We start from the raw sequence: 21211 nt of genomic DNA, 5'->3' as shown, positions 1-21211 counted from the left end.
GAGAACACAGCACAGAGCGAAGTGCCTTTGGTGAGCAGCTGTAAAGGATGGTTTTGCCCACCGTTTGTTTTTTCTCCTCTAGCTCCCTGTGCCAGTACCTAATCTTTGAGCAAGTAAAGGTGTCACGTTGAAGTCCCTTTGAATTTCAGTCTTCTGGAAAACTGCTGTAGGTTTAACTCTATTTGCATTGGCAGTACACCCGCTGCTGTGTTTGATCATGAAGCACAATTTACGCTTCTTGCCATAGGTTATTTAACACCCACTGAAGCTGATGCATGCATATGGGGCCAGCTACCAGCTAGTTTGGTATCAATGTGAACACCCAGTACTTTGGGCCAAAAGGCAGAAAACCCGGAGGTTACTACATCACTACTAGGCAGTAGGAGCTGCTGTCTTGTATGCTGTCTGAAGGACATGGTCTCCCCTGGAGCTGCATTGCAGTTGCCACTGCAAACTAGGCTAATGGCGACTCTGCACTGCTGATGGCTTGGCAAGCTGTGGAGTGCCTTGCTTTACAGAAACAAGTTCAGTGGTAGGCTTTGTCTGTGATAAACTTAATGTAATACAGGAGTAGGCCTGGGTTTGGCCTATATAAATACATACAGTAAACCCTGTTGAGGAATACCGTGTTTGCTTTCTTTAATTAAAAGCTTCTCTCCCCTGTGATATGGGTGGCAGGAGTTTGCGTTTTTGGTATTGTTATATGCTTTCCTTTTATGCAAACGATGGTACAATTTATCATTATCTGCAGTGGTGTTCCTTTTGGTACTAATGGAACTATGTTTTTCGACGCTGTTTTTTGGGGTTTTTTTCCTTGACTGAAGAAGGAACAGGGGAAATCATGAGGGAGAGAAAAGCAGTGGAAGAAGCCAAAGGTACCTGCTGCTAAGGCACCCACTTTTGAAGCTCTTCCATTTCTTGGTACCGTCAAGTTGTAGAGGTCAGCTGCTTAGTAAACAAATTGTACAGATGTTCTTAAAATATGGGTGTTTGTTGCTTATGGGTGTTGTTGAGATGGAGATGAAACAGGGATTTTCCACTTGATAGAATTGTAATCAGTTGCTTCTGAGTCCAGCTTCTCAGAATTTGAGAATTTGCTCATTCTCAAATGGGAGAAGATGAATGCTAAATAAATGATGTGCTTCTGTTTATTTAGAAATAAATAACTCAAGCTCTTCTTTTCCTTCCTGAATATGCCCACAATAGCCTCCCTGGGAGAGGAGATAACTGTTTTACTGGATAGGGGAAAATAAACTGTACCCCATGAATATGTAGGCAGTGGGTATGCATCTTGTGTAGGAGCATGGTACGAAGTTCGTGGGTACTGCTTTTTGTGGAGCTCTGCAGTGAGACTCTCCTGTCCCTCCAGCATTATCACAAAAATGACATATCCAGCAGATTCATAATTTTGGCTTTTTCTGGTTTCTATAGATCCATCAAGGAGGACATGCATCAAAAATAAAGCTCCTCTCTGCAGAGAAATTTTGTCTATTTAGGAAAGGCCTTGATATGATAAAGGCTTTTATTTCAGAGGAAGAAATCTGTTAACATTTCAGAGATCTGTTCACTTTGGCAGAAGCCTCCTGAAATCAGTAGATGCTGTTTCTTTCACATATGGAATACTGAATAAGACTCTTTAACGATGGAGGTTTACCCTCGTAGACCCTAATGGCACCTTCAATTAATTTTCCTGGTAAAACCTTTATTGCAAATTCAGTAACCATTTTCCTTTTTAACAAGGTTGTCAGCCTGCAAATAATTTCAGAGACAGGATCTATTTATGGGGAATACATTATCAAAATATGATCCATCTAAGATTTATTTTCCTTGTGTTAACTTTGTTTGAGTAGGAGGGAGTCTGCAATCAAGGTTTATAACTGCTCATTCTGTGGTACTGGTGAGTGTCATCCCCTGTCCCCTCCCTCCCCAATAGTTTTGATGCTGAAGGGTCTAAACTACAGTGGAAGACTAGATCCCAGAACCCATAAAATGTATAACAAAGCATAAGCACCAGAACAGGTAGTTTCATGAGAGTGTGGGCACTCAAGCTGATTGACTATTCAGTCACTGAGCTACTCCCTGCTGGGTTCTGCTGTCCATAAGGCATAGGTACAGGAGCGATGTAAAGGTTTTCCTTAATTAATCTCTACTGCTAAGGGTGTGAAGGAAAAATGTCATTGTTCAAAAAATGAGCAACAGTGAATGAATTTTGATAAAATGTTCTAAAAGGCTTCAGCTAGAGGCAGAACTATTAGAGAAAATAGTTCAAATAAGTGAAGTTTGGTAAAATTGCTAGCAATTGAAACTGAGTTCCTATTTTTAGAGGCATTGAGCGTTCTTAAAATTCAGAGTAGTGCTATCAGTACTGCTTATAATACTCTTTTTCTAGCAGTTAAGGAAAGTAGCCCTTAGACAAACACTTTTATTTTGTAACTGTGTTCTGAGATTTGTGGTTTTGATGTTCTTACTTCCTGCAAGCCTACAATGCAGGAATTAGAGGGTTTGTAGAAGAATCATCTCGAGAACAGCAGGATAATTCTGGCACTCTTCCTTGGCGTTTTCTTTTCTTGCATAAAAATATAAGAATGAACCCCCTCCCTGAAATCCACCAAAGCCTGAGCAACAAAGACAAGCACAGTTTGTATTGCAGAAGACTTCTCAGCTTCTGCAAAAGTTGAAAAGAAGACTTGAATTCTTTCCTTCTGTAGTCATTGCCCAGCTTCTTCCTGAGCTTCATCCTCTGACACCCACGTAACTACCTAATGCCTGGGTGACTCCTCACGTAGCGGGCACTATGGAGTCCCTTCTCACAGGAACATCCTGTAGTACCGCAGTTCCTCAGGGTGTCTCTGTACAAATTTTTTTGAAATTTTTTTTTCCGGTTACTGATTTGTGACTTGTAAAGGATAGGAGAATTTCAAAATGCTTGACAAGTGCGTGCTAGCACATTTGGGTACAGGTATAGGGGGTGTGTTTTGATACGGATATGTAGGAAGGAATTGAAAGATGGCGAGTTTTGACCGATGGCAGGCATTCCCCGTCTTTACCTCCCAGATGTGAATGGCATGTTTGGCTGTGCCCATAGGTGTCTAGATCTGGCCGCTACACTGACATAACATGGTTTTTGCACTAACAGGAAAGTCTTTTACACTTACCAGCCCTGTCTCAGAAGCCTTTCTCTGTTAGTAATCTTAAAATGGAAGAAACCACCACCTTACTGTGCAGGCTTAGAAACAGGATTTAACGTAAGAAGCAGACATTTCACATGAGTAAGTTGATAGTATTGGTTACGGTGGCAAAGTAAGTATGAGAGAGCTGTAAATGAAGCCCTCTTACCTGCCTATCCCTATCGGCTCTAACAACTTTCAATGGACACGCATATTTGTTATGAATAATAAAAGTGGGGGGGTTTATATCCTTTATGACTTCTTTTATTTTAAGAGTCCTGTGTAATTCTTTCCCAGTGCAATGTGGCATATATTGTGGATGAACTATTTGCTTTTTTGCCAGTATTTTCCTTTTTTTTGCCTTTTATATCTGCTTTGCTGCAAATTCTAGTTCTTTGGATGTCATGCAGAAATGTATTACTACCTCATGAAATTCTCTGCTTACTCTCAATTTCAAACCAGAAAAAATGTAGATGAAGAATTTAACTTGCACCTTCTCTGAGAATGCTGAGACTAGGAAAGAGCAAACATGCTTTCAAGAGCTCCAGAGGGAGTCTTTTGAGTCTCATCGTGGTTTTCATATATTTTCCAGCTGTGTATTTCATACTAGTGCTTTCAACTTTCTGCACAGTTATACTTTTCTGCAAATATTTATATGCAAAAAATCACAGAATGCTGCTCTTAAACTATATTTCTCTTTTCCCCATACAGTAGAAATTGACTGGTTTCAAAATAGAGATATTTCAGAAGATTCCCATATAGGGTGCATGCACTGGTGGGCAGGCAGAATTACTGGGCGCGAATCATGCTTTCTCCACACCGCTGCCTTGTGCCAGTCACGGGAGAGCTTATGATGTTCTACTACCATCTTCTCTAAACCACTTTAGCGTTCTTCTCTCTGTGTTGTCCTCCATAAAACAGTATGGCATGCCATGAATTACGTGTTTAGAGTAAGGCAGATCCATCTATCAATTCAGTCGAGAGATATGATTATGTGCTTTTTTGCCTCTAAGTGGTTAACAATTGCAAAACATTCTTTTTAATGCTTAGTACTTTATTCACTTTATTTTTCTTTTTAGTGCGTTGGAAAATAAATCTTAAACATTTCTTCTGTTATCTAGCACTTTAAGCCTTTTCACAGCATTTGTAACGTCTCTTTGCCAACACTCCATCTGTGATTTTAGCTTGCAGGAAACACTTTGCAATTCTGTTATTAGCTTAGATGCAGAGAGCTGCTGTTTAAATATTAATTGTAAGTTCCCTCATAAGTGCAGTCAAACCCACTGAGTAATTTGTGAAGTTCAATAAATATCTAGGAGAGGGTGGGGAGTATGTTGTGGATAGGATCTGCTCTTAGTCTTAGCAAAGGTCTTACTTGAGTTAACAGTACCAAAGAGATTGTGCCCTGATGCTTGTCGTTTCCTTTCCTCTTCTTACCTCAGTTTGGCTGCTTGTACACACGTACACACAGAAAAAAAACCCAACCAACCGAAACCCCAAAAGATTAAATTGCAAGCATACTTCTTGCAGTTAGTGGACTTCCTGCTAAACCTGCTGTAAGTGAAAGAAACACCACACAGTGCTTGCAAGAAAAGATATGAGACCCATCAGTTGTTTCCAATCCTGATTATTGTGCAAATACACTTCTAAAGTACTTGTGTTTTGCTCTGTCAGGAATCACACCTCAGCAAGAGGCATTATCTTGTGGTTGAGCCCTTCTCCTCTGTTTTCAATCATGACCCTCATCCTGTTTCATTTTTTGATTCCACAAAATGTACTTTAAGCTTAAAAATAAATAAAGAAAAAAACCCTGGAAAACAGTATGGGTTTACAGACGTTTTAATAAAGTGTATTTGATAGAAGTGAGAAACAAAGTAGTTAACACCATCTGACCAGAATGGTTTCTGCGGTTCACCAGAGCATTGTAATATTCATATTGGGTATAACTGAAAGATCAGCCCCATTAAAATTGTACGATCTATTTTCCCCCCCACTCTTCTTTTTCCAGATGGTTATTAATCTTTTATTGGTGAGGTGGTTTGCCTACGGTGTAATCTGAGGTTTCTCCTCATGTTAAGTGAGTTACTTCTCTTTGGGTTTGAATTTTAATAAGTTGAATTCTGTTAATTGCCTAGAATTTAGATGTTTTTCTTAGTATCTTGCAAATGTGTGCTAAAATTAAAACAAATTAAGTGGTACCCACCTATACCTTTTCTTTTTCAGCGTTCTGTGAAGAAGGGTGCAGATATGGTGGAACTTGTGTAGCCCCTAACAAATGTGTCTGCCCTTCTGGATTCACAGGAAGTCACTGTGAGAAAGGTAAAGCTCTTTTTGAAACATGCCGCCTTCTTTCATAATGAGAAATATGATATGCTGTATTAAGAAATAATTACTTACTATTCATTCATTCTGCTTGATATTTTCTCTTCATTGAAGATCTGTGTTCCATAGCTGCCTTTTCCTAACTGAAAGCTAGTCTTAAATTAAACATGGAAAGTTTTAGACATTCAGGGGTGAATCTGCTTTTGCTTCTAGTGAACGCTTTTAGTTAATTAGAAGGGATGGCAAATGAAAAAAAATTACTCCACCTATTTCCTGTGATGCAAGCTCAAGGTTACTTTCTGCTGCTTCTGAATATATTGTGCAGATTAGACTGGAATTTGGATGCTTGCTTTTCACTTAAAGTTATTGAATCCTTAAGGTTTGATTTGTTTCTAAGTCACTGAGGCCACCGATTGTCATAGAACCATAGCCTATTCACTAGTGACAGTGGGATTGTGCCTTTTTCCTAGATTTTTTTCAAGATTTGCTTCTGACAGCTTCACAGGCCCACCTTCTGTTTGTTTCATAAAGATCTGGTTTGTTGTCTACCTTAAATGAGAAGGAAGGCATCTTACAGAATTTCATGTAGGACTCTTAACTAGATTCTTTGTACAGCAGATCTGGGATTTTATTTTGGTTGGCATTTATTGCGGTTGTATTTCACTTAACCCAATGATAGAGGCTTTTTTGCATTGCGTGTTTGTTAATAGATATTTTTCACTTGCCTTTACTGGCGGAAATAAAGTGGATTGTTAATGCAGGTTGCACTATCGAGTATGTATGAGATTATGATTGATGAAGTTTTTTTGTTTTTGTTTTTTTTAAGCATGAGGGGGGAAAAAAAAGGAAAACCAAGAAATAACTGTTAAAGGATAAGTTAAATCACTGGAGCCTCTTGTTTCCCAGAGGTTATTCAGTAATTTGTGTGTAGCAGTATCTGTTTTATACATTGCTTTTCTATTATAATACAAAGTAACTTAAGCCCAGTTGGCAACAAATCTCCTTTGAGTAGCTTCTGAAAACGGTGAAAGCTTTTTATGGATGGACTCAAATGACTGCATACTAAAATCCCTCAGTTTCCAGTTGTCAGCATTGTTTCTAATTATTTAAGAATGAACTAGGACGTTAATATTTTCATATCGTCTTGAATAAATTTGAGTACTGCATCTTTTTTGCCTATAGCCTTTGGCTTATTTGTTCTAAATAGACAAAAGCTCCCAAGCCTCCTGATGTTCAGGAGTAAGTACTGGCAATATACATGAGGAAGTAATACAAGTAGTTTCTGCCTCAGAGCCCCACCTAGCACAGCTCCCCAGCCTCCAATCCTTCCTGCTAGTTACCTTGTCCCATGTAGAATTTGCTCATTCCTTTCTAAAATGTCTATTAATCAGAGGGATGCAGGATGCCAGGGGTGTGAAAATAAGGTACCGCAGCACCAGTACCTGCACTGCCCGAGGTGCCCAGCCTACCCAGGCAGCCAGGGTCTTTAGGTCAGCTTTCAGCTCGGCTGCCTCTGTTTCTTTCACCCAAGAATCTTACAACACTCTTTTTTTCTTAGAGCTGTAAAGGGACTTTCATAACTAGAACACAGAGTTTTTAAACTTCTGAAGCGATGGTTTAAAATTGATAAATGGATGCCATAACTGTTGTTGACTCCTACGTTTTTCATGTCTTTTATATTGTTTTGATTTAAAATATGAGTTAGCACGCAGAGTAAAGGAAACATGGCAGGCATGGTACTCTCATTATATCAAGAAATTTAGAGGTAGATGTCGGAGGGAGCTAGCTCCTGTGTGTAAAATCTATATGATTTGAACCAGAAGGAGGTTTATTTTTTTTTTTTGAAGACGTGTGGGATTTACCAGTGGCTACAAGTGAAACTAACGGTGGTAACTGAGAAATCTGATGTGCAAACTGGTTTGAGAATGAACAGGACTTTGCATATGAGAAGTTGTCACATTTTAGTTGTGTTAGAGAGTTTGAAAACTTCAGCAGATATATCTTACGTCATATGCATGTTTCAGTGGCTAAGTGCATATCAGATATCGGTGGGAACTGCTTCAGCCTTGTAAAGGTGCATGTCCTGGAAAAACTAAATGCTTGGACTAGAAAGGTGATGAACCACCTTCAAAGCAGGCTTCCCTTTGCTTACCGGCTTGCTCCTTGAAGATGTAGCGCTGTCGGGGAAAAGGAGGCAGTTCAGTAAAGACTTCCCTTATAGTCTCTTAAAGGATATTTAAAGTATTCAAAAATCACGTTTGTCTGATTGATGTATATATATTTTTACCCCCTGTTGTCTGTAATGTTAGAAATAAGCACTTTGTTATATTTAACATATGGTAGCACTCCTTCAATCATTATGACATGGACTGAAGACAGTGAAAGGGTGGGAAATCACTTTAAATCAGAGCTTAAATGTACCTGGTAGACCTTTGTCTGCTGGAAGCTCATGGTGAACTGATGCATGTCAGAAGTAAAATGATGTGTTTTGGTTATGTATTCTGTTTGCCACAGTGCATTTAAAAACGTCCTTCAAACCATCAACAGGGCAACTCCTTCTGTGTTATTTGTGAGCTGAAAGGACTCGTCACCAGCTAGAACCAGTATGACCCAAACTGGCTTCAGCATCATGTAAGGGATAAAACAAACCAGTAATTAGAAATGTTGTTGAAAAGCAGGTGTGTTTACTTCTGAATATGAATCATGTTACTCATCGTTTCTGACTGCCTGGTTGAAATGATGATATTAGGTTAATTAAAAATTCAGAGGTATTTGAGAAGGGTAGGATTTATGTTGGTAATTTACTCAGGTGAAATTAAAATACACGTTTAAGGCTTATGTATGAATACATAATTCAACACACTGCTAAGAAGAATTACCTCTTGCCAGTTGCTTTGCCTGAAATGAGGAATCATTGTAACAGTTGTGGGGCTTCCTTTTCTTTTTGAAGGTGAACTGCAAATCGATATCCAGAGATACTGTCAAGAAATTCCTCCTTCCATCCATTCTTTATAATAATGCTGTTTCTTTAAGTAATTGCTTGATGCTTCTTAGAGAATTTTTGTCATTTTCTGTTTAGGATCTGCTTCTATCTTCCAATCAATTTGTTTGTTTGTTTGTTTTGTGTTTAGCCGGCCAGAGCTAAAATCAATGATCTCTGTGATCATTACCATTTGTGATCATATTTAATGCAGTTGTGATACCTGTGCTACAAAGTTTTTACCTTAGAATTTTTGCTGACGTTGCTGTAATGTTCCAGCATGTACGTGCCTGGGGGCTGAGCTGGAGATACACATCCTTGACTGTATGTAACACTGTTGGCTTAAGCCCAGGTGCACCCTTGGCAGGGATCCCTGTTAAAGGCTTCTGAGAGACATTTTGGTGTGCAGGGAGGAATGCAAACACAGTACTCTGCAAGAGTTGTTGGCAGCATGGGCTCCAATGCCCTAATATTCTGTCCAGTGATGTTTTCTCCATCTCCTGTTTTTGCAATATTAAAAAAAGAATAATCCCTTCATTCCTTGAGCTGCTTTTCTATCTCCGTGGATGAGCCACAGGTCAGTGAAGTTTTAACATTGGTTTTGTAGACAGGATTCACCTTTATTCCTGTATTTGTGGAATATTACTCACTACTGCCACTGATGAAGTGGTGAGGACGAGTTAGGCAGGACAATCTGTGATATCAAAGGCAGGAATAAACGGATGATTGAGTGCCTAGAAGCTGCAGGCATTCCTCGAATATCTACCTACATGAGGTAGAGTCCCCTGTGTGGGCCTAAGAAATACGTACCAACCTCTCTACAGCTGTGGGACGGTGACCAGTGGTGGCAGAAGTTTCAGCTAGGGCAGTTAGCTACGGTATCCGTCTGTAAAATGATTACTCCGGGCAATAATCAGGACAAGGCAGAAACGTTTGAAGCAGTGCGTTCCCAACTAGGGGCAAGTCAAGGAAAGTGCAATATTTTTTCCAAAAGATGCAGGAGGGCTTTTGATGGGGTGGGGCCTCGCCTCGAAAAGAGATTCAAAACAATTGCGCCATATCTTTGCTCCCTGGGCTCATGACAGCTGCTGAGCCGGTACGCAATGAATGGGCAATGTGTTGCTGGTAGATTAGAAGGGGGTTGTGTAGGCTGGAGCTCAGAGGGGTAAATATTTTTGTGGTAGCTGCATGTGTATTTATGGTCTTTGTAAAACGCTGGAGAGCATTTTCTCACAGAATGATAGAGTGCTGTCAAATTACTTGCTGATTGTAAACAGTCAGAAGCAAGGGTAAGACACGGCAGCAAAGTATTACAATGTGATAATTACTGGGGTTATGTTTTGGTGTAGTTTTGGACTGTGCATACAAAGGATTGTCTGATGTTGGGGTGAGACATCATTTTTCAGTATGTGCAGTGGCTGAGAAATGTGCTTTGAATCCCAATAATTATATTGCAAGTGGGGAAAAAAATAATAAAATCAACATTTGCAGTGTTACATATGGATTTTTCAGTGCAATCTTGGATTTCGCACGTGTATAGCAAAACGTGCTTATATCGTGAGGTTGGATAAGTCATATGTATGTCATGAAAATGAGGGAGTCTTTAGCTGCTTTGTTTCATAGTAGTTGGCAGCATCTGGAGTTGTTGTCCAAGAAGCTGCATGCTTCTTTGTGTACTCATCTCTTAAATTGCTTCTTCTGGAATATATTGTCTTCTGCAGTCCTTTGGGTAAAACTCTCTACAGTCTGCATTGCTTTGGGCCCTAGAGATGGGGGGGGGGGGGGGGCGGGGGAAGAAAAAGGAAAAGTGAGAATTGTATTTGTGTATTTGTGTGCTATTTCTTTGATTCCTGAGCTGGATAAATCTTTAGGTGTGTAGCTATCAAAGACATTTAAGTTGAGGAACCTGGTTTAAAAAAATAAGCGAATAAAAACCGAAGCAAAGTGGAGAAAGATTTTTCAGTGAGTATGCTAAGCTAAATGTCAAAACTCCCTACCTTTCTCTATCTAAGATCTTTTATAAAATAGGAAGCAAGGTTTATTTTGGGAAATGAACCAGCTGTGCAGTTGTGGGCACAAGGCTTTGCACGAGATTCTTTCTAAAGCCTCTCATTTCAAGGTGAAGCAAAGCCAGTATAGTGTAAGATAAGAGGGGTGAAGTGAATGATGCTTAGCTCATTACAGAAAACAGTGGTTGTGGTTGATATGACACTCCTGAGGGTGTGACAGATCCAGGGAAGGCAGGTGCTCCAGGTGGCTGAGGTTACCCTGCTCCATTTGCTGCCAAGCTGTTTACAGCCTTTGCCCCAGCGGTACTTATTGCAAAATGGCAAGGGGTGACATCTTAATGTGATAGAAGAAACAAAGCTGTCATTTGTAAAGATATCAGGGAATAGATCAAAGAATATCTACTAGAAAAATCTGGTTACGTTTGTCTCTGAGGATCAAGGGGACATCTGTCTGCAAATCAACAAGTAACTCCCAGTGGAAGAAAAAAGATGTTCTATCTCATACTGCCAAGCCAGAGAAAAGTGAAATTTCCCAGACCAAGAACACCATTCATCCCCCAAGCTGACCATAGCATAAGGAAACTGGGCTCACTTTTGTAGTGCTTACACTGCCTCATACACCGTAACAGTTCAGTTTTAGAAGCCAGGAAAAATACTAAGAAGACGCTGTGCTTGCAGTGTGGGTTTTTTTGGTGGTGTGTTGTGGGTTTTTTTTCCCAAGGGATATTTTTATGTTGCTTTATTATTTATTTCTTGTGTTCAGGTGTCTGAGTCTATGTATTTTTGTTTGTTTGTAATGAAAGGAATATCTGCTATATTAATCTTTCATGTTAGCTGAGATGATATCTTGACATTCCAGATAGCAAATGGTTCTAACACACTAATGTTTTATTATTTATATGATTTGTGGTCATATATATTGCGTTTGTGTGGCAGGGGTTTGGTAGCAGGGGGGTTGCAGGGGTGGCTTCTGTGAGAAACTGCCAGAGGCTGCCCCCGTGTCCGACAGAGCCGATGCCAGCCGGCTCAGAGACAGACCCACCACTGGCCAAGGCCAAGCCCATCAGCGAAGGTGGTAGCACCTATGGGATAACGTGTTAAGTAGGGGAAAAACAAATCTAAAAGATCTGTGCCAGTGAGAGAGAGGAGGGGACCGTGTGAGAGCAACTCCGCCGCCGCCCCCCAGGCCGGTGCAGCAGGAGCAGGAGGGCTCCAGGCGCCGCAGCAGAGGTTCCCGGCAGCCCATGGGAAGCCCCCGGCGGGGCAGGCTGTGCCCCCAGCCCACGGAGGGTACCGGGGGGGGCAGAGCCCCACGCCGGGGCAGGGGGTGCCCGACGGGGCTGTGACCCCCTGGGCAGCCCAGGCTGGGGCAGGGTCGCTGGCAGGACGCGTGACCCGGGGGGGCCCACGCCGGAGCAGGCTGGGCCTGAAGGACGGCACCCACCGGGGGGGACCCACGCCGGGGCAGGGGGTGAGGGGCTGCGGCCGGGGGAAGGGCTCACGCCGGAGGAGTGTGTAGAGGATTGTCTCCCGTGGGAGGGACCCCAGGCTGGAGCAGGGAGAGTGTGAGGAGCCCTCCCCTGAAGGGGAAGGAGTGGCAGAGACAGTGTGTGATGAGCTGACCCTAACCCCCTTTCCCCATCCTCCTGCACTGCTCTGAGGGAGGAGGGAAGAGGAAATCGGGAGTGAAGGTGAACCCTGGAAGAAAGGAGGGATGGAGGGAAGATGTTATAAGATTTAGTTTTTATTTCTCATTACCCTACTCTGATTTGATTAGTAATAAATGGAACTAATTTCCATGATTAGAGTCTGGTTTGCCTGTGACAGTAATTTGTGATCTCCCTCCTTATCCTGACCCATGAACCTTCTGTTAAATTTTCTTTCTCCTGTCCAGCTGAGGAGGAGGGTGATAGAGCAGTTTTGGTGGGTACCTCGTGTCCAGCCAGGGTCAGTCCACCACCTGATAAAATATCTCCTTCATAGTGTTCTGAATTAGAGTATTTTTTTTTTTAAGTCACAGAAACTGTGTCAGTCTTTCCCTGCCTTTGGTCCCCAAAGCTTGCACTTAGAAATTGGGCAGTACTATATTGCTTATGCTTGCTACTCTGGGTTCTTACAGTTTGAATTTCTCCATTTCTCCACTCAGATTCCCCGACCTCACCCTGACCAGTGTCTATATGCCAGAAGGACACGTCAGGTATTACTTAAGGATGTGGTTTTATTTAGACAAAAGAAAAACATGATATAGTCAGTTGACTTCTAATTTGCATTTGGATTCATGCAAACCAGTGTAATCAGGAGGTAATTTCAGTTGATCAAACTTCATAGTGCATGTAAGATCCAAACTGATTCTAAAATCTTTATTCCCTTGCCTTAAACATTAAGAAAAATACCTTTAGATGGTGTCCTGGCATGCCATCTTTCTTTGTGTTCTGGTTCCTGGATGTTCTTGGATTTAATATCTTGTGAGGACCCACTATAGAACTTACCATAGAGCTTACAGAAATAGCTGCTATGTTCTATTATTCTTTAGTTACCCCAGTAGTGAACTGAAAATACTTGGGATATTTAAAGAAATTAACTAATCTGGTTTCATGAAGTCATTGGCTTTGTGTCTTCCTTTTATTACAGAGCAATAGATTTGACTCCTTCATTTTTTCTGTTTTGCTGAAAAGCAGGCAATGAAAAAAATCTAAAAAGAAAATGACAGTAAGTGCTTTGGAAATGAAGGTAAAGAGCAGGAGTCTTAGGATGAGGTTGATAGCTCCCCTGGACCTCTGGAGATAAAGAAGCAATTAACAGAAGGAGAAACTCCAAATAAAATTATACCATCTCTTTTAGATTCAGGTACCCTGCCAAAGTGTTGGATAGTAACCTGTGTTCAATCTCCTAAAGAGCTGTTAGCAATCATCTTAAAATTAGAGATGAGTGGTCCTTGTAGCAGTATGGGGTGATCCAACTGAATATATGTTAAAAATAGACTTTTTGATATGGTGAGGACTAATAAGCATAGCTTTCACAGAACCGTTTTAAATCAAAATGGCTCCTTAGTGCATTGGAATACAGTGGTTGGGTCAGTCAGGTTCCACATGAGAGACACCCTCTGCCAGAGCCAAGTTGGATTTTCAAAAGGCCCTTCACAGAGCAAGGCTGCATAAACTCTGTGAACTTCAAGAAAATGTATGAGTCTAAGAGCATTGTTTAGGTGATTGTTTATGTGAGTGGTACCAGTTTGAGCATCTCTGCAAGCATCCTTCCCCTGAACATATTCTGTGAGCCCCCATGTCTCCCCATTTCCGTGACACTAGCGGCGTGTAGCAGCCAGTGGAGCCAGCCAGCCATTGTCTGGTTCGGAGTAACGTCAAGCACAAAGTGAAGAGGGAAGTAAAGCCAGACTCCTCGTGTTTCCCTGGGGCTGTGCTTGCTGCACGCCCTGGTCCTTCGTGAGCGTCCCAGCAAAGACAAGGCTCCTATGCCTTTACACCACCTGGGCACTGTCACGCAGTGACTTAACCTTTGTGATGGAGAACTTGCCTTTTGGTGGTAGAGGGATGCAGGTCAGAAGGATAAGGTGCATTTCCCTACGTTGGATGTAGGTATGCAAACAGAGGGATGTTCGTCTGGTTTGTTTCCATCACGTACCTGGAAGCTGCAGAGCACAGTGCAGCGGTGAGGGCAGTATTCATGAGCAAAAAGGAGGTGCCTGTCTTTTGTGAGAGCAAAGCGTGCTGGGGCCTCGCTTTGCCCTCCACTTAGCACCTGGAAATCACTGGGGGAGAGGTTGGTTTGTTTGTTCCTGTTTTCTTTGTTTGTTTTGGCTGCTCATACACACAGAGTGTTAAATGTTCAGTCATCCGTAAGTTCTAATTATGTACTACAAGAGGAACATCATGTTTAGAAAGAGACAGGTAAACTAAGCAGTAGTAAACTCTGAAGCTCTGAATGCAAAAGCCCCATGTTCCCTCTGAGCTACAGCCCACAGCCTACAGAGCCAGATTTTGTGCAAAAGGCTTGCTCGAGCTGTTGCTTTGGCCCTTCCATGAAGTGCTCAGTCCCTGACTTCGCGTTCATCGGTTCATCACCAGGGGCATCTCCCACACCTTCTGTGCGGTCCTATCTGCTGCAGTGTCCTCTTGGGTTCTTAGGACCCAGGCAATGAGATTTAAATTTGTTTCAAGTGGCAGAATCACTGTCGAATACGTTAAGGAAAACAAAGAACCCCAAAGAACTCAAAAATGCGAGCAAATACTTATGTTTGAGCAAAAAGATACATTAATACATTAATGGATTTTCCATTTTGCAACTGAGAAGTTTCTGTTTATGAAACATTTTTTGTGATGTGAGCTGTACAGAAAAGACAGTTGCTTTAAAGTACCTACTTCATGATGAACTAACTACAAACCATGTCTCATTTTACTGTGGTTAATTAAAAAACCCCAAGTAGTCTGCTTTGAATGCAGTGCAGTAACCAGTAACGCTAATTTTATAACCTAGTTTGTCGGGACATTCTGACCCCCTTTTTTGGTTCTTCCAGGCAGATGCCTACGACCATGAAAAACATATTAATTCTAAGGAGAATGGTAGTGGACTAACTAAATATTAAATAAAACCTGCCTCAGTCTGTCCTACTACAGGCAGTATTTAGGGGACATTACTGTGTTTAATAAGCTCTTTGCCACCTTACTTTTTCTTATTAATAGCCTGCTCTGGAGTGGAGAACCAACCATGAATGTTTAAATTTGCTGATAACCTAGAAATAAAACTCTGAGATGTGCAGAGCAGGTGCAGAGAGTTTTTTTTTTTAAGACAGAAGTTCTCTGCCTCAGTGGGAATTTCACCTGAGTGGAAGCCTTACGATCTGGTGCAATTGAATAAAGTGAAATGAAAAACAAATGGCTCTAGTGAAATAAAAGAGCATTTAGAGTGGGGGTTTTATGTGGAACAAGCTGTGTTAGTTGCAGTTACTGATGATAAATATGCCATTTTTAACTCCTTGATCTATGGTACAAATCTAACTAGCTAATCTAGGAGCAAGATCCCATTCAAACTGGGCAGAGAATTCAGTTCCATTAGAAAATAAGTACAAGTGAGAATTTTACTCTCTAGAGCCACGTTTCTGCTGAAGTTTAGTACAGTAAATGCGGGCATACTTCGTGAGTGTTCTCATTGAAGTTAATCGAGGTGTAATGAGAGAAAGCATGCCTCAGTCATCAGAACCAGCATCAGCATACAATTTCTTTTGAGAAATAATGTGAAGAGTTAAAGGAATAGAGCAAAACATGGCTGATGTTGTAGAGGTTATTGTGTATTTAAATCTGACAACACATCAGTTTTCCTACATTTGTTCATTTTTAATTTAAGATATTTTTTTTTCTGAAAAATTATGGTACGAGAAGATTGCTTTAAGCTGGTGGAACTAATGCAACAGGAAAACCCCCCAAAATGCAACCAGCGAGATCTTTTCCCATGTTGATAGAAATTGATCACCACAAAAGCAATAGCCACCTCTACTTGCTTTTATTGGGCTGACATTTAGAGGAAGAGGTCATGTCCCCATCCATGTAATCCTCAGAAGGCAAATAAAATGGCATAAATCACTTTCTCATGTGACTTACGTAGATTGCAGCTTATGTTCAATGAGGATAACTAATCCAATTATTTTGCTTTAGGAGTCAGGGTGAAAATGTGACTTAAACCCTCACTGAAGGGAGTGTCTTCCTTTCTTTATTCACTGAGGTAGCCCCTGTAACATCTAAAATTGTGTTGAATTTCAGTCCTTTGGGATATCTGTTTTTGTAAGAGTAGCACCCATGGTTTTCTAGTCTGCTCTTGAAAGACTGCAGAATCGGGTTGTTATACAATACCACAGCAAAGAAAAGCCTGCAACAGAAGGCGGTGGCTCTTTGCAAATTCTACTAAATTGGTATCAGTGTGTGGACTCAAGAAAACAAGTTTTTCTTTAGGATTGTACTCATGTATGTACAGAGGAGAAATTAAATATCAGAAGTTTTGCTGATTAGGAACTTTACATAATCTTTTTTCCTCCCTCCCAAAGCTTTTTCTGTGTTAGGTGAAACGGGTTTATTGTCTGCGGTCTGTTTGATAGTGATGTATCGGTTCTGCTGCAGAAAGTACATGATGTACCCAAAACCTCCCCTTCACTGTGGACTTTTTGCAAATGATCCAGAATATTATGCCTGATAAAATATCAAAAAAATCAATGGCGTAATACCTGTTGGGTGTGAAGAGGGGTCTATGAATCTGTCTCCTAGAGCGTGTGGCATTAAAACCTACTAAAGATTCAGAGCTCACTAACTCACAGTGCAAATTCTTGTTGCTTTTGTTAGGCTTTTGTTCATGTGTGTGGTCCCCAGAGAAAGAATATGCAAGATGTTAAAATAATACTGTGCTTAATGTAAGGTACATGTGAAGCATAAAAGTAGCTTGAATTGTTCTGGGTGAATGTTTTCTTTGCTAGCTCCCTTATGATTGAAGTAGCTTTAAAGTAACAGTCATGCTCAACCTGAAGGAACTATTGTGTCAAAGTTATTCTCAAACTTTTTATAATGTTATGATAAAAATCTGTGCAGTCCTTCACATTTGCAGAAATAGAATTCTTCCTAAATACATCAATCATTTTTTTTTTTGCTTTTAAAAAAGAGAACCTCTGATTTAGCAACTCAGGCAGTTCAATAGTTCGAGTTTTCTACTACTTACGTTGTGTAACAACTGAATTATTTCTTTCAACGTGTAATATCTACTAAGTAGATCAGTCATTTCAGAGACAAACATAAATGGTGGAGCTTTTATGTGAAAGAGTGAAATCCCCTTTCTTATTTGATTTTTTTTTTTTTTCTTTTTCTGAAGAGACATTCTCTGTATGCTAGCAATCTAATCTTTGGAATGGTACTCATTTATCTTTTGAATGAGACATGAAATAAAAGCCCTAAACACTTCTGGTCATTAAAGATCCAGTTGAACCTGTATCCTATTTCAGCTCAGGTAATTACATTCTGCCTTCTTTAGCAATGTCAGTCAGAGAAATTTCTTACTTGAAGTAGCCGTCTGGTAGCATGGAGTGGCACCCATGCCTTAACTTCGTAGATGGCTACGTTTCTGTGGCAGGTTACAGATGCTCACAGCTTTTGATAGCAATTACATGATTTTAAATTGGAATGACACTTCGGTGGAGTACAAGCATGTAGGTATGGGAGGGTGAGCTTAGCTCATCCACGGTCCTTCTCATTGTACTGTCTTGGAAGTAGTGATACCTCTGATCTGGACAGCACAGCTCACCAGGGCCAGTTACAGGTTCTTGCACGCCTACCACATCTTCTTAGTGTAAGCTGGTAGACAGCAGGGGTCTCTGAGCTGAGAAAAGCAGGAGGGGCACTCAAACCCTGACTGGGATCCCATGCATCACCCTCGCATGCGTTGCATCCACACAGCTTCTTTATAGTAGCCTACTGCTTTGTTGCCAACTCAGGCTATGACTAAGTACTCTGCAGTTTGAGAGGTTAAATAGATTGTTCTCATTTCCAGGATAGTAATTTAAACAAATAGCCAGGATGAGTCTCTCCTTCCTCTTGAAGCTGGGCCACGGACCTTGCACACCCATGGAAGTGTGCAGGCTCGGAAGTGAAATAGCTTTGTAGACATGAGGAGGTTCGTTCTTCTCTTGAGTGTTATCAAAGTTTGAGAGTGGTCTGCTGTCAGTCAGTCGGAAGGTATGGCCAGTATGTGTATTTTGCTTGCTTACATGACCACTCATGAAGACTGAATTCCAATAAAGAGATGTTTTATGAAGATTTCCTGGGTTCCCATTTGATGCTGTGCAGCACAGGTGGTGCTACAGTGGGAGGGAGGTGTTCAGCTATTGGTAATGGTTTATGTAAGGAACAAATTCTCTCTGGAAATTCTTTGTGATTACATTTCCTGGAAGGAGACCAAGTGGTTTTTTTGGTGTTGTTTGGTCGGTTTGTTTCTCTTTACTATAGACCAAGTAAGGAATGCCCCATGAGCAGTGCCAGCCCCTGCAGAAAGTGAAGTTTTGTAGCGTGACAGGACAGTTCCTTTTTTCCCTGCCAAATACTCACTCATTCTGTCCCTTTCTACAGCTGTCCTGTCCACTTCTTGTGACAGCCTTAGTTCTGGAAAGCCTTAGTCTGTCCAAAATGAATTAAAAACAGAGGAAAAAACCCTTCCACATACCACAAGGGATTTTTTATTTTGTGTCTGTTACAACCGAGGCAGATGGTGAATCCTACAGTTAATGGAAGCTGCTTTTTGCGGTGGGGATTTCAGTTGCCTGCTAAAGTCTGTCTTTCTATCCCCCATCTTTAATTGTTTTCTTTCTCACCCTTGGAATGTCCAACACAGAATTTTTCAGTTCTTTCTGTTAACTGCATGGAGAAAGTAGACTTAATTCATACCTCAGACATTTTTGCCATTTTCTCATCTGAAATCTTGTTTCTTCTTAACTCTTATGGAGTTCACAGCTGATGCAGTTTGTGAGATGTGTGTGCTGATAGCAATAACTCCCTCAGCGGTTCCATTAATCATTTATAGGCTAGAGAGTCAGATACAGTATGATAATGCCTAGCTATTCCTAAGGCCTCCCCTTTGAGATGAACGAGTCATATGTTTCTTTTTTGAAGACAGCTTTGATTTTTTTTTTTTTTTTTTTTTTTTGCTATCTCCCCTCCCACTATCTTTTCTCAGCAGGCTTTATTAGGTGTATTCATTACTGAACAAGATGAAAGTCATTTCCATGTGTAGGGAGGGATGGTGGTAGATCACTGAGGATACAGAATTTGATCAATAACGACCAGAATTTCCTAATATCTAATGTCTGTCTCGCTGATTTGACAGTGGGAAATTTCTGCAGAGCCTCCATGGTAATATAGTTTACAAATGTAAAAAGGGTTAAATAAAAAAACTACACAAGAAGGAGGTAGTCCACTGCTCACTTGTCCAGTTGCCACAAAAAGACATATCTCTTTGTTAAAGTTGTAGGTTGTCCTAGTACTAGTAACAATTTCCTTACTGGATGGTAAATAAATCAACTGCTGTATTAAATCCATTACTTTGTCTTGCTACAATCAGCAAAATGAAATTGGTCGCTTACTAGTCCATTTGCTGAATAGTTTCAGCAGTTAACTGATTCACTGTAAAAACAAACTGCAGTAGCTCCTTTGGAGGAATTGCTTCCAGGGAGAAGGAACGTCCAAAATGGGAAATATAATGTAGGTGACATTGCTACTCTGACTCTTGTACAAAAGTGGGAGACACCTCACTTCGGTGCATTTAGTGTGATTCTTCATGAATGCTAAATACAATCTAGCTGAAGAAACATATATAGTGTGTTCGCATTTCCAGATTTCAGGTTTCACTCTACTGTATATTAAGCACCAGATGTAAAGGGCATGGACAGTTTTTCTAAGCCAAAATGAGAAATAAAATTAGGAAAGAATCAAGGGGATAATTTTGTGTCAATCAAAGACAAAAAGGAGAAATTTCATAAACTGCTTGTATGAGCAACAACAGTTTTCGGTTTTCCACTGAAGGAAAGGTAGTGGTTTTGAGACATGAAGAAAACGCTCCAACCAAAGACCAGAAGCAAAACCTAAGAATGGAGAGTCTAATTCCAGTCTTTTGGTCTTGTGTATATCATATATATTGGCACATTATGTGAATATTTGTATTGTTTGGGAATGCTGCCACAAGTAAGGCAGCAGAAACTTGCTTAACACAAAGCCATAATATGTAGAAAACCATACCATCTTCAAATGTGTTTGGAGTGTTACTAGTTTATTTTTACAGCATAGAAGAAGGATAGGAGAAGGGGGGGGGGGGGGGGAACCCAAAACTTTGACCTTCCTGAAAGTTAATTGAGGAGTTAGCATAGAACTCCTACTAGCATAGAATGTATGAAGTGCCTTACCTCAGATATGACTGTATAGTCTGTTTATAATCCCATTTAGAGCCTATAAATAAGAAAAAAAAATATTTCAAGCAGACTTTAGCAGTAGATTCCAATTTTGAGCAGGGCAACCATAATAACATAACTCAATTGTCATACTGTTAATTTAAAATAGCATCCTTTTTTGTTGTACCATATAAAATAGCACTAATATGAGGGATTGGCAATTTATGGACATAAAGATTATTTCCTTTTTGGAAGCAACTGTTAATGAATTTGTCGTATAAAAAGGGTGGAGATTACAGTTGTTTGTTGATCTGAGTAATCATCTCTTCTGTGAAAATCCTTGCACTGTTTTCCTAAGATGCACTGTAAGGCAAGGATGAACAAAGACCTGGTGTAAAGTCATCACGAGTCTTGGTTTCCCTTTCATGAGTAAAGATCGTGAGAATTTGGTAAGGTCATCTTCAAGGACACAGCTGCATTAAGACAGCCAGGCAGAACATACTGAGTTTCGTTGGGTTTTTAAAAGCCAGGGTAAAGCCTCCTTAAAAGACAAGGTTATACTGGAAAGATGAATTGATTATTATTAAGGGCTGACTTGGCTGTACATGGTTCTTCCTACTTTCAGAAAGAAAATCACAAGCAACCCCTTTAGTTGCACCTATATAATTTGTGAATATATAATATACGTATAACACAGCTTGTCTTTGACTTGAAGTGATGTGTCTTGTAAGAAATCCTGAGAAAGGACTGCAAAATTTGCTTGTAAATGTTGGCAGCTAATCACAGTACTCATGAATTATCATTT

The 21211-nt window shown here is 40.6% G+C and overlaps 1 protein-coding gene across 4 annotated transcripts in view; it reads left to right on the top strand.

Annotated features, from left to right (window-relative positions):
- NELL1 (neural EGFL like 1) overlaps positions 1 to 21211 on the top strand; it is a 292015-nt gene that overhangs the window by 216034 nt on the left and 54770 nt on the right. For all 4 annotated transcript variants that reach the window (XM_037403130.1, XM_037403128.1, XM_037403129.1 and 1 more), the window contains one exon: positions 5391 to 5486. In XM_037403130.1, coding sequence (XP_037259027.1) covers positions 5391 to 5486 — 96 coding nt within the window. The remainder of the gene's footprint in view (positions 1 to 5390; positions 5487 to 21211) is intronic.

Source organism: Falco rusticolus, chromosome 10, assembly GCF_015220075.1.
Source record: "Falco rusticolus isolate bFalRus1 chromosome 10, bFalRus1.pri, whole genome shotgun sequence".
Taxonomy (NCBI): domain Eukaryota; kingdom Metazoa; phylum Chordata; class Aves; order Falconiformes; family Falconidae; genus Falco; species Falco rusticolus.
Note: the sequence above shows the minus strand (reverse complement) of the source record. Positions and strands in the feature narration are given on the sequence as shown.